At 33.9% G+C, this 12,533-nt stretch overlaps 1 protein-coding gene across 4 annotated transcripts in view; it reads right to left on the bottom strand.

The window, feature by feature from the left end:
• Positions 1–26: 26 nt before the first annotated feature.
• Positions 27–12,533, bottom strand: part of LOC110115553 (UDP-xylose transporter 3) — a 30,659-nt gene continuing 18,152 nt past the window's right edge. For all 4 annotated transcript variants that reach the window (XM_028700264.1, XM_028700266.1, XM_020848824.2 and 1 more), the window contains exon 8: positions 27–572. In XM_028700264.1, coding sequence (XP_028556097.1) covers positions 456–572 — 117 coding nt within the window. In that variant the 3' untranslated portion in view covers positions 27–455. The remainder of the gene's footprint in view (positions 573–12,533) is intronic.

Below are 12,533 nucleotides of genomic sequence, written 5' to 3'. Positions count from 1 at the left end.
ATTGAAAGGAAAGCTGATGGGCGCAATAAACTCGAATAACTTCATTTTCAGATATTATTTTGGATGTATTTTCCATTTTCCTTTACATAAGTTTTAGAAAGAACAGGCACAAGTAGAACAAAATGATCAACTCACAGCCCATGTTGGAATTGAATATCAGAGTACATAGTTTATTTACTGAACAGAAGACTGCTAATAATAAGATACAGCAAAGTTCAAATACTTAATGAAATATTTAGTTCAAAGAGCTCAACTGATTTACATGAGTCAACCATATAGTCACTCTCAAGGGAATAATCATTAATATACAGTTCATAATTTAACCTTCTGTATATATATTAAGCAGAACAAAAACGATTATAAGAATGTGGCTCCCAGGTTCCAACTTTGTAGGAACTAGCCAAAGAATTGTGTACTCCTGGAAAAAGATCTTGCAAAATTTGGGAAGGAAGAGCTCAGGCATTTAGATCTTTGTTTGAGCTCCAAGATGGAACTTTGGGAAGGAGACCATCAGTGGCTAAACTTGTTCCATTTTCAACACCAAGTAAAGGAGCAACCTCGCTTTCCTTTGCCTTTAAGAAGCAACAGAGATAAGAAAGGAGTGTTAGAAACTAGAAAAATGGAATTGAATTTTATTTTGACTTAGATTTAGGTTTTGTTTTGGATAACTTTTTTGTTGCTTTTTAAAACAGCTTTCTAGCATAAAAAAAAAAAAAATTTTGTACTAAAAAAACTGCTTTGAGAAGTAATAAGAAAGCTGTCCCAAACGAAACCTTAGTAGTTCGGCAATCCCATTGTTAACCCTAACTTATTTTGTTGTATTTTCTTGTTAATCAGTCAATCCTAACCTCACAATTGAATTATTGAAAAGATCCAAATCATGAACTGAACTGATCAGAATAAAGCACAAAAGGATTGCACTAAATACATTCAACGGTTTTTGGATTTAACTTGAGCAAACTCTATAAAGGCACTGGTTAGCTAATAGTTCCCCTTGAAGAAAATTTGACGAGAATGAATTCCAATGGAATTCAGAATGAGCATAATTTAAGCTGAATTTTTTTATTTATTAATAAGACAGAATTTGGTTTGAATGCATGTAAAAGTTAGAGATGCAGATATGATGGAGGTCGGCCATGCTGAAACTAATAGTCTATGTGCTGGCTCTGCCCATAAAATTCCCAAAAAAAAAAGGACAAGAACCATGAACTGCTAAAAACGAGAAGAAAAAAAAATTTCGTGAGATCATAGAAGATTAATCCTATTGCATCCAAGGCTCACAGATTTCACCATATTGATCAAAGATATAGTATAGGAGATGGCATCCTTTAGCTATTAGAAGCCTAGGGTTGCCACAGCATAATTGAACATACCATATTTACCCTTTTAGGGCATTTGAGCAGCTTTTTTGTTGCTATTTGGCAGCACTCTTGTGGTTTAGATATTAGTGGTTTACCTATTTCTATTGGTGCCACCTCTTGAGGTTTCTATATAAGTCGCTCCTTTTGTGATTCTTGTAGTTGTAGTTAGCAAGCAGAACTACTTCTAGAATCAAAGTTTAAAATTACATAATTGGGTATTGATACGTTTTTTGTTTGGAGGCATAAGCCTCAAGGCGTTTTGAGGCGTAAGTCTCAAAATTTAAAAATTCTATAAAGTAAAAAATAAAAGTTAAAAGTTATTTTTTATATAATATCCAAATAATATGTTAAAAAATTAAATATTAGTTTTTTCTTAAATTATAAAGTAACAAATTGACATATATATGAAACAAAAACTATACAAGACATAAAGTAACAAGTGATAAATTGCACGAAATAGAATCGAAATTAAAATATTACAAGAGCAAAATAATATAAAATATAGGAATTACATAAAAGTATCAAATAACATAAACTTCATCTTCATATTCCTTCTTTCTTAGCACTCTATTCATGGACATTTAATTCCTAAAGAAAGCTGAAATAACTATCAACACTCAAAAATCATCTGCACTGTTCTCACTAAAAGGATCTTTATTTGAGTCGTCGTCATAACAAATTGGCCTCTCCCCTACCTCATCCTGTGGAGTCTAATGCCTCTCAATCTACTTCTTTATCATTTATTTAAGTTATCTTCCTCTTTCATAAATATTTGTTATCAACATAAAAATGATAATAATACTCTAAAATTTTTAGAGGTGGTGGTGGTGTGCAACTTTTAAGTGATCCCAAGCAGTGGCTACCACATCATGGTTGCGGCAAAGGTAATAGGTTGGAGGTCGAGACAGTTGAGAGAAAATTGTTGAGGCTCGGGTGTACATGAAGGTGTGATTTGTTCAGGACTTCAGTTCGCCATTTATATATATATAAGATGAGGTGTATGCTTGATGCCAGCGAGGCGAGACACGTCTCAAGGTGGGGCTCAGCCAACCTTATAAAAAAGTTTGAAACATAAGCCTCGAGATATTTTTCCCTGTAATTACACTAAAGCGAGCCTCATATTACGCAATTTTAAACAATGTCTGAAATATCTAATGTTTTTCTAGGAATGTGGTTGGAGCTCGTGGTCTAGCAATTATGGTTCTTTAATTGTTACTATGGTTTCTTTTGGAAGTTACTGCTTGGAGATTTATTAGGATTCAATTTTGGTGTTTAGAAGTAGATATTTGAGGCATGTAAGAAAAAAAATTGTATGAATATTTTTTTGGTTTTTAGGATGAGCAAATTCATTCTTTTAAAATTCAACTCCTTTACAAGACTGAGGCTTAAAATTCTAGCATTAGCTATGTCATAGAAGTATGAGGCTTGGTTTCATTGTGATTTTTTTTCTTCTCTTCCCTGATTCCGCATTTTTCTTCTAATCATTATTTTTGTCATTAGTTGAAAGTATGATTTGTGTTTCATCGAATTTAATATAAAATTAAAATCTAAAGTATGATTGAGTTTTATCAAATTTAGTATAATATGAATTTTTTTTTGGTATAGTATGAAGGCTTCAATATTGTGCACTACTTTCGTGACCGTTGCCATTAACTTAGTCAAAATCATAAATCTTCCTCGAAGTTGGATTTCATCACTCTAGATTTCATCAAAGGTGGCAATTAATAATCCAAGAATAATAGTTTGCCCTATAAAATTTTACTGTTCTTTATGTTATTTGGTTTACATGTTAGATCTGTAGCAGAAACTGTAGGAGTTAATCCTCTATATTAATTGCCATTATAATATTCCAGGGAATAATAAAAAAAATTACTAATAAGGAACGAGTTGGTAGTAGTGATAAGCTCTATAAATGTTAAGCATGAACATTGGCAAAAGTTATGCTATAAGTTCAAAGCAATTCTTTCTGAAGTAAAAAAAAAAAGCATGTAAGGGCTTTGTGCCCATTGGCAGGAGAGGAGGACAATTCATACACTATGGCCCCTACAAAAAATTCAAATGCTTTGTAGGAAAGCTGATGTAGGACTACAATGCATAAAGTAACTTGATAAGAACTTGCATGACTTATTGATTAGAATAATAATGATTAGAACTATTAGCAAATAAGAACGACAAAATAAAACGTAAGAGCGGTCACTTTCGTTTAGACTAAGTTGCATAATAAGAGCTTTGAATTATCAAAATAACATAAAAAAAAAAATCAACAACATGCAAATATAATAGCTTTCATCAGAAATTCTTAATCTAACAATAAGATTAGAAATAAATGAAGTGCACTCAATCCCTATGTTTACTAAGCTCGACAAAGTTAGGCAAACACGATCTTCATGAATTAAATCAAATCACAAGAAAGAGGTTTAGACTAAGGAAATACAAGATGAGGAAGATTGGAAGACCTTCGTCAAGGCTCGGATGTAATCCTCCACTGTACGGTACCAAGTTGCTCCTCTATGGCTTTGACGAGAGTATCTAGAATGCGCTCCACGTATTCCTCGACGGTGTTGTCAATGCGAGGGTTGACGTCGAAAAAGGTCAAATGCAGGATGCAAACAAACCCTTGTTCATCGTAAGTTAGACCGTAATCAAGATCCGGATCAGCCATGCATCGAACTTGTGGCGTTGAGGTGAGGGAGGAATACCCTCTTGGATGCCCTTGTTGTTTGCCCTTTGCAAGAGAGGGATTTCTCTCAAAAATCCAAGTCAGAGGAGACAAAAGGGAGTGGCCGGTCCAGAGGAGATGGTTTGGGAAAATTAACTTCAGGTTTTGAAAGAAATTGGAGTGGAGGGAAGAGGTGCCAATCAATCCTCTAATTAATCCTCATGCATGGAATTAATTAAGAGGAGAGAGAAAGGTAGGGGCGGCGGCATGCATGAGAGGGGCTTTAAATTATTTCCAATAAGAGATATTCCTCTTTGGAAATAATTAATTAGGTGGACTTATGAAATCTCGGCCAAAGGAGGGATTTGGGGAATTTTGAAAACCTTTCCAAGAGAGGAGATGGGGCTTTAGGAAATAAATCCCCAAATATCTCTTAATGGGGCCGGCGGCTATGGGGGCTAATTGGGCTTAATAATGAGGGGAATTAAAGCTTCTTAATTTGGTTTTAGGAATTAGGAAAGGTTTTAATTAAATCCAATTTGAAATTGAAATTCAAATAGATTTAATTTAAGAACTTTCCTAAAATAGATTTTCCAATTATGAAAGAAATTTTCAATTTCAAATTAAATTGAAATTTGAAAACAAACCTTCCTGAATTAAGGGGGAATCATTTATGGAAGGTGCACAAGGTGGGGATTTGAATTTTGGAGGGGAATGGGGGGCTAGGACCGGTGGGTGGTGGGGTTGTTTGAGGAGTTTCTGCGAGTGAGGGGAAGGGGGGTTTCGGTGAGGATGGAGGCTTGTGCGTGGGTGGGAAAGGGGGAGGTATGGCCGGCGGTGGAGGTTTGAGGATGAAGGTAAAGATATATAATAAAATCACGAGCCCAACTCGTCTAGGTTGGTGGGTGATGCGCAATTATCCCTCTCCTAGGAATCTCACTCAAATCTCACTCAAATCTCTTAAGTTCTCATGAGGACTCAAAGAAAGAGAAGGAAAATTTGCAATCAATCATTCATTAACTTGAAAAGAAGAACAATAAGGGCTATACATAGCCTCGTACAAAAACTTAAAAAAGGACGACAATGCCCCTAGGGCTTACATACGATCTCCCTTAATAAAAGGGTAACACGGGAAAGCAAGAAACACATAAATAATAAAACTGCATAACATAATAAAGAAAAACAAATACATGAAATGACTCAAAAATACAAAGACTTGATCGTGGCCGTAGATCCACGGCCATGCCTCTGATACACTCTCCATGCTCTGATATCCCCATCAAAAGCATTTTCTAGAGGTGTTTAGAATCAAGGTAGTCCCAGCCATACTATTTTGAGATTCATGCACATCCCATGTGAGACAAGGCAACAATATAGATTTTCATATATTTTGTCAAGCATCACACACTAAGTAGTACAAAACTAGCTTCATAATAATCAACTTATAATCTAGCAAAGCTCTAGAGCTTCCACCATAAGTTTTGATGTAACAATAGGAGTTAAATTTCAGAAAAAATATAAATATTTCTATTTTTATAATTAAATAATGGACCATAAAAAATTAGTTGAGAGTAAGCTGCAATTTAATTATAAAAAATGGATCTAATACAATGTTGGTCAAACCCATTTTAAACTAAAAAATTTAAGCATATGATTGAGGGCCAACTACTTAGTATTTCTATATTAACATATTTTTAACTATTTGATGTGAGACTAAACTCAATATTCTCATGTGTCTTAAGTCTTAACAATCCCTCATTTATGCGCAAACTTTATAAATTAGGATAAATTATTACGTGCGAATGTCGAACGCCATCCGGAGACCAATCAGAATGTGCCATGTCACCCATTTGCTTGATACCGTGGCTCAGTACGGCTCGATACCACTGACGTGGCGCATTCTTGTTGGTCTCCAGACGACGTTCTACATCCGGTCTCTACACTGAATAATTTCTCCTACATTATTCCCATCAAATACAAATTTCTTTAGCGCCATCAAGTATCATGGACCAAGAACTCACTAAATCACGAGAATTTATGGTAGAAGTCATCTGATCTCAAACTTTGCTAAACCATGGCAAAGGAGACCAAGGCTCTTGCAACTACAACTTGCATGAATCACTTGATTCCAATGAAACTATTAGCTTTGATACCACTTATTGGGGAGTAAATAAAGACCACCTAAGTTAGACTAAATGCCTTGATAGTCAAACCCATTGTCAACTTAAAAGCTTAAACCAGTGATTCAAGATCAACCATTTAATATTTCAACACTAACATACTTTTTAATTATCCTTAATGGGATGAAATACAAACTCTTATATGCCTTAACAATTTCTCCCTCATATGAGAAATCTTCCCCTCAAATGAAAATGTATTAATGCCATCAAATATCATGCACCAAGAACCTACTCAACCGAATGGTATAGTTGTGTGAGCTAACAAATCTTACACCTTGCTCAACCATTGGTATCATAAGCTATAAGAACTACTCAATCAAAGTTAAACCAATGACTTTATATCCCTTTGCTATGAAGTGTGAATCAAAAGAGCGCTAAAGTTGGATCTAATATATCAATGGTCAAATCCATTTTTAATCAAAAAGCTTAAGCCTATGGGTGAGGGTCAACTAATTGAAATTTTCAAATCAATATATTTTTTAACTATCAGATGTAAGATTAAATTTAATACTTTCACATGTGTTAACATTAGAAAATGCTCTAGCACCAATAGAAAAAACTTCTAAGCTTTCTAAAGAATCTCCTTTACCATTAACAGACTAGCCACTATTAACTTTTTCAATTGTATGTTGTTTGAGTGTGTAGACTAAAAAAACAAAGTTGGGCTCGATATACTAGCAATCAAATATATTTTAAATGTAAAAACTTACTGTTTGTTGGGCAGGACCAACCACTTGATATTTCTACATTAACTTACCAACCATCCAATGTGAAAGTGAGAGGAAGTGGATGTAGAAATTTTCAAATCCTTTGGCTGAAATGCAATTTCAACAAAACCAGAAAACAAACCCAAGAAAAATAGAGAGAAAAACACATAAATATTCTTTTTATTACAAGATAGATGAAGAAAAACAACAAGATACAATTGATCATCAATTTGAGAGGAAGATACAACTCTCCCAAATCCCTAGCCAACGGCCAGAGTCCACTCAACCTAAGAAACCCTAACTTCAACAAACACAAGCATGACCCTAACCCTAGAAAAATAAACTACTTAGAGCATACACTAATATAGTAATTCCTAAAATAGTCATCCCAATTTGAAATTATCTCCTACTCGCTCCCTCCTTTGCATTACTCCTTATGCCCCACCCCAAGGCGGAAGAATTGCCAGGCGGAACGTCAGCATGTTTCATTCCGGCCTAGTCACGAGTCTTGGACTGTCCAGGGGGATAGGCCCCTCTTTTGACTGATCCAGGAGGGACCGGTCTATCAATACCCCCCTCCCAAAAACTCACATTGTCCGCAAAGTGGAAAGATATAAATTGTTGCCACACCATCACCTCCCTCCTTAATTTTTTCATCATCACAAACTGTGAAAATCTGAAGAGTTCGGTAATTACACTTGTGCCCCGATGTATACTTATTGTCACATCTGAAACACAGCCCCCTTGCCCTCTTCTCATGTAACTCCGTCTCAATGAGCTTCTTGAAGTTTCCCTCAAGCCTTCCTCCTACAATCTTCTCCTCCTTAGGAATATTCGGTGTTCGCTCCTTGGATGCTAAAAAGATGGGGTTTTCTCTGATGTCGAAACCCTCAACCGGAAAATAACACAAGCATACTTACAATAACAACATAAGCAATGAGGAAGAAGATGGTGAACAGTAACAAAATAGTACGAACATAAATAAAATAATAAGAACCTAGCATAAGTACAATGAAAACAATATAAAATTATATAAATATGCTGTAGGTGGAAGAGCCGACCATTAACAGCTAATATATTATATAAACAAAATAAAAATTGCAGAAATAAAATTGCATAAAAAAATTACATAAATAGAAAGCAGGCGGCTTAGCCGACCATGAAAGAAAAGAAAATTAAATGGAAAGAAAATTGCAAAAATAAAATTAATAAAGCTAATTAGCAACGGAAAATAAAGAAATATAAGAAATAAAGAAACATGTTAGTACTCAAACAGCCTCTATGGGTCTGTTCTTCAAAAGTTCTCTGTCAGCAGTCTTTGGAGTTCGAAGAGAATAATTCTCTTGATTTTTTTTAAGATGATTGCGATATCAACCCGAAGTAAAAATACTTTTTCGTGCTTTCTTTTAAAATTATATTCTATTATGGAGTTCTTATACCCTTTAGATTTACAGTCTGAAATCTCACGATATCATTTCAGCACTTTGTAAAACCTCACCCAAGTAGTTGACCCGAAAATAACAAAGTTATTTTAACTTTCCCTCAAACGGCTTCTCTCGCCTTAAACGGGAATCAAATTGGGCATTAACTGAACCGGCCTGTTGGTAGACTGAAAATAATATCTTTCGGACAAAGATTCTTCAAGATAGAAAGATAATTCTTTCAAGGCTCAAGAAAAGAAAAAGTAAAGGTATAAATTTAAGAAGTCATGGATGAAAACTAAGATAGATTCAAGATAAAGATTTATAAATCTTGAGAAGTTTTCCTTCTCTACTCCAAAACTTGGATTTTACTAAGACTTAGACAACTATTTACAAGAGGAGAACTATTCTCCTTTCTTTCTCTCTCACTTTCCCTTCCTAACTTCTCTCTTTCTCACTTCTCCCAATCTCTTTCACCAATTCACCCTTACTCTCACTCATGCTTCATAACACGCACTCATGGGGTATTTATAGTGAAACTCCCATGATTACATTACAAACTTAACTCCATGGTATAACACACCTAACCATGGTTAAAGGAAAATAATTACAAATAGTGCTAAATAGTAACAACCATTTCTAAAAGAAAACATAATGCCACTTCCACCATATTTTAATTTATATGGATCTTGTGAATAGTGGTAGCACATGCTTTATAATTCTTTGGAGCTTTAGATCAAAGAAATCTATTCTTCTATCAGTTGCAATCCATACATAACTCAGAAAACTATAAGTCAATAAAAGTTGCGAAGACATTTTGAGATCTCTGTAAACAAAATCTTCACATACATCAAGCATAATAAAGGCCTTATAGATATCGTATTTTACCTGACATATACATCCATCATAAGGATTATCAGGATTGTTGCATCTTATTGTTGATTTTGTGCATGGATGAGAGAGATTATGGTATATTTCCTTTGTCGCAGCAATCCCATTGATTTGAAAGTATCCTTAAGCTAATAATCCCATAAACTCATGGATCACTGATAATTCTGCAAAATTAGTACGATATACCATTTCATATATTAGTTCTCTTCTCTCTCCAGGTAATATCCTTATCCTTTTGGCAATCTTCATGTTACTTGCTGAGCATGATTCTGCTTCTGAATATGCTTGTTCTAATTCTTTTGCCTCAGCCAGTATTTGTTCTTCTATGGCTCTTGTCTCAAATGGATATTCTCCATTTTCTTCTCCTTCAGTCTTTCTTAAAATTTTAAAACCATCATAGCCTATTAGTGAAGAAGAGATGTAATAGTTTGGTCCTACCTTTTTTCTCTTTTCTTTTTGTGCTTGTTGGAGGTCTTCAAATCCTTTTCAAAAGGGTTTCTTTGATGCTTTGATTTGTTCTGATGCTTCAGTCCAGCTAGCATATATTCCTGAGTTAGGTAGAGAAAAGACAGCATAGCAAAGATATTTGTTTTTGGTTTTCTCTTTGAATTCCAGTAGATAATAGTTTATTAATGCACTAATGATCAGCTTCTTTTGTCCAAGAAAAGTAATATATGTCTTCATATTCCAGATGTTGTCAATGATATCTTTTTGTTTTTTATCCAGACACTTTCTTTCTTCAATCTGATAGGAGTCTTTCTTTTCTGTTTCCTTTAGTTTATTTTGGCACTCCATCCTGTCAGAGACATTCATCAGGTCAAATTCATCATCAGAATACTCAGCAATAGATTTGATACTTTTCCAAGGTTCAATTGTCTAGATAATTGGTCTGGATAGAAATTATCTTTTCCTTTAATATGTTCCCATTTAATGAATAAGCCTTTATTAATAACATGATCAAAGAATTTAATCCACCTTCTGGAGCTCAATGTGTTTTTAACTTCTTTGTTCTGTTTGGCAAATCTAATAATGGCTTCACAGTCAGTTCTAATGAGAATTTCATTTTTATCACAGCGAAAAGTTGCCTTTCTAGCCCTTTTTCGTTTCCCTGAAAATCTGATCCCAGACCGTTTTAGTTTGGCTTTCAAAACTACATAATCGGTCAGGTTGACCTCGAAACTAAACGACGGTAAAATACTGTTCATTACATAACAAGGGTAATTTCCAATATTTTACTGTTCATAACAATCGTTTATTCCCTCTAATATTTTTGTTGTACTTTTTATTCCTTCTTATCTCTTTGTTGTACTTTTTATTCCTTCTTATCTTTTTGTTGTACTTTTTATTCCTTCTTATCTCTTAGTTGTACTTTTTCTTATTATTTTATTTTTGTGCTTATCATTATGCTGTTCACCGCACTGTTGCTTGAGCTTATCACTTCACTATAGCTCAAATTTATTTCTTTTTTAATTTTTTTATGAGCTTTGCTGAAAAACGTTTTAATTATCTGGATTTGTCCATTTCGGAAAAATCAAAGTGTGTGGTTTCTTTGGAAAAAGCAAAACATAATTGTTATTTCTCCAAAGAAGATTTTTTTCATCAGTTACACAGTAAAGAAGCCCGTCTGAATTCGCTTACAAATCTACTACTAAAGCTATCTGAAACCTTAGAACTTAATCAACAGAAGCTCTTGAATTCTTCAAGCCTCATCACTGAGAAGTTGAAAGAAAAGAACCTGCTGATTAAAAATCTAAGTGGCCAAGTTGCTTATCTTAAGGCATCGCAAGAAGATCTGTACAGTAAATTCCAGCTTCTTAAGCTGGACGATATACCTTCAAAACAATATATCAATAGATTATCTGCTTTAATTGAGAATAATAAGTCTAAGGAGGTTGAGATTCAATCTCGAGAATTATTATTACAATTAAAGAAAGATATAAAAGATAATAAATCTCAAGTTGATCAAAAAATTGCTCAACTGCAAGATTTATTACAAAATATCAAACAGCTACAAGTGAATCTCTTGACGACAAAAATTCAAAAGAATGGTGGGCCCCACAGCACTATGAAGATGAATATTACTGCTACTATTCATACGTATGGAATACATCTAGAGTATAGCATACCAAACATCTACCCAACATGAAGAATCTCCCTTTTGAAGTGGTGGATAAAGCATAAAGGTGGAAGTGGCATTATGTCTTCTTTTAGAAATGGTCGTTACTATTTAACACTATTTGTAATTATTTTGCTTTAACCATGATTAGGTGTGTTATACCATGGAGTTAAGTTTGTAATGTAATCATGGGAGTTTCACTATAAATACCCCATGAGTGTGTGTTATGAAGTATGTGTAAGAGTAAGGGTGAATTGGTGAGAGAGAGTGGGAGAAGTGAGAAAGAGAGAAGTTATGAAGGGAAAGTCAGAGAGAAAGAAATGAGAATAGTTCTCCTCTTGTAAATCGTTGTCTAAGTCTTAGTAGAGTCCAAGTCTTAGAGTAGAGAAGGAAAACTTCTCAAGATTTGTAAATCTTTATCTTGAATCTATCTTAATTTTCATCCATGTCTTCTTAAATTTATATCTTTACTTTTCTTTTTCTTGAGCCTTGAAAGAATTATCTTTCTATCTTGGAGAATCTTTGTCCGAAAGATATTATTTTCAGTCTATCAACAGACCGGTTCAGTCAATGCCTAATTTGATTCTCGTTTAAGGCGAGAGAAGCCGTTTGAGGGAAAGTTAAAATAACTTTGTTATTTTCGGGTCAACTGCTTGGGTGAGATTTTACAAAGTGTTGAAATGATATCGTGAGATTTCAGACTATAAATCTAAATGGTATAAGAACTCCATAATAGAATATAATTTTAAAAGAAAGCACGAAGAAGTATCCTTACTTCTGGTTGATATCGCAACAATCTTAAAAAAAAATAAAGAGAATTATTCTTTTCGAACTCCAAAGACTGCTGACAGGAAACTTTTGAAGAACAGACCCATAGAGGCTGTTTGACTACTAACATGTTTCTTTATTTTTTATATTTCTTTATTTTTCGCTGCTAATTAGCTTTATTAATTTTATTTCTGCAATTTTCTTTCCAGTTAATTTTCTTTTCTTTCATGGTCGGCTAAGCTGCCTGCTTTCTATTTATGTAATTTTATTTATGCAATTTCATTTCTGCAATTTTTACTTTGTTTATATAATATATTAGTTGTTAATGGTCGTCTCTGCCACCTACAGCATATTTATATAATTTTATATCTTTTTTATTGTACTTTTGTTAGGTTCTTATTATTTTATTTATTTTCGTACTATTTTGTTA

This window comes from Dendrobium catenatum, unplaced genomic scaffold (genome assembly GCF_001605985.2).
Source record: "Dendrobium catenatum unplaced genomic scaffold, ASM160598v2 fragScaff_scaffold_1481, whole genome shotgun sequence".
Taxonomy (NCBI): Eukaryota; Viridiplantae; Streptophyta; class Magnoliopsida; order Asparagales; family Orchidaceae; genus Dendrobium; species Dendrobium catenatum.
This window is presented reverse-complemented; position numbering and strand designations above follow the sequence as displayed.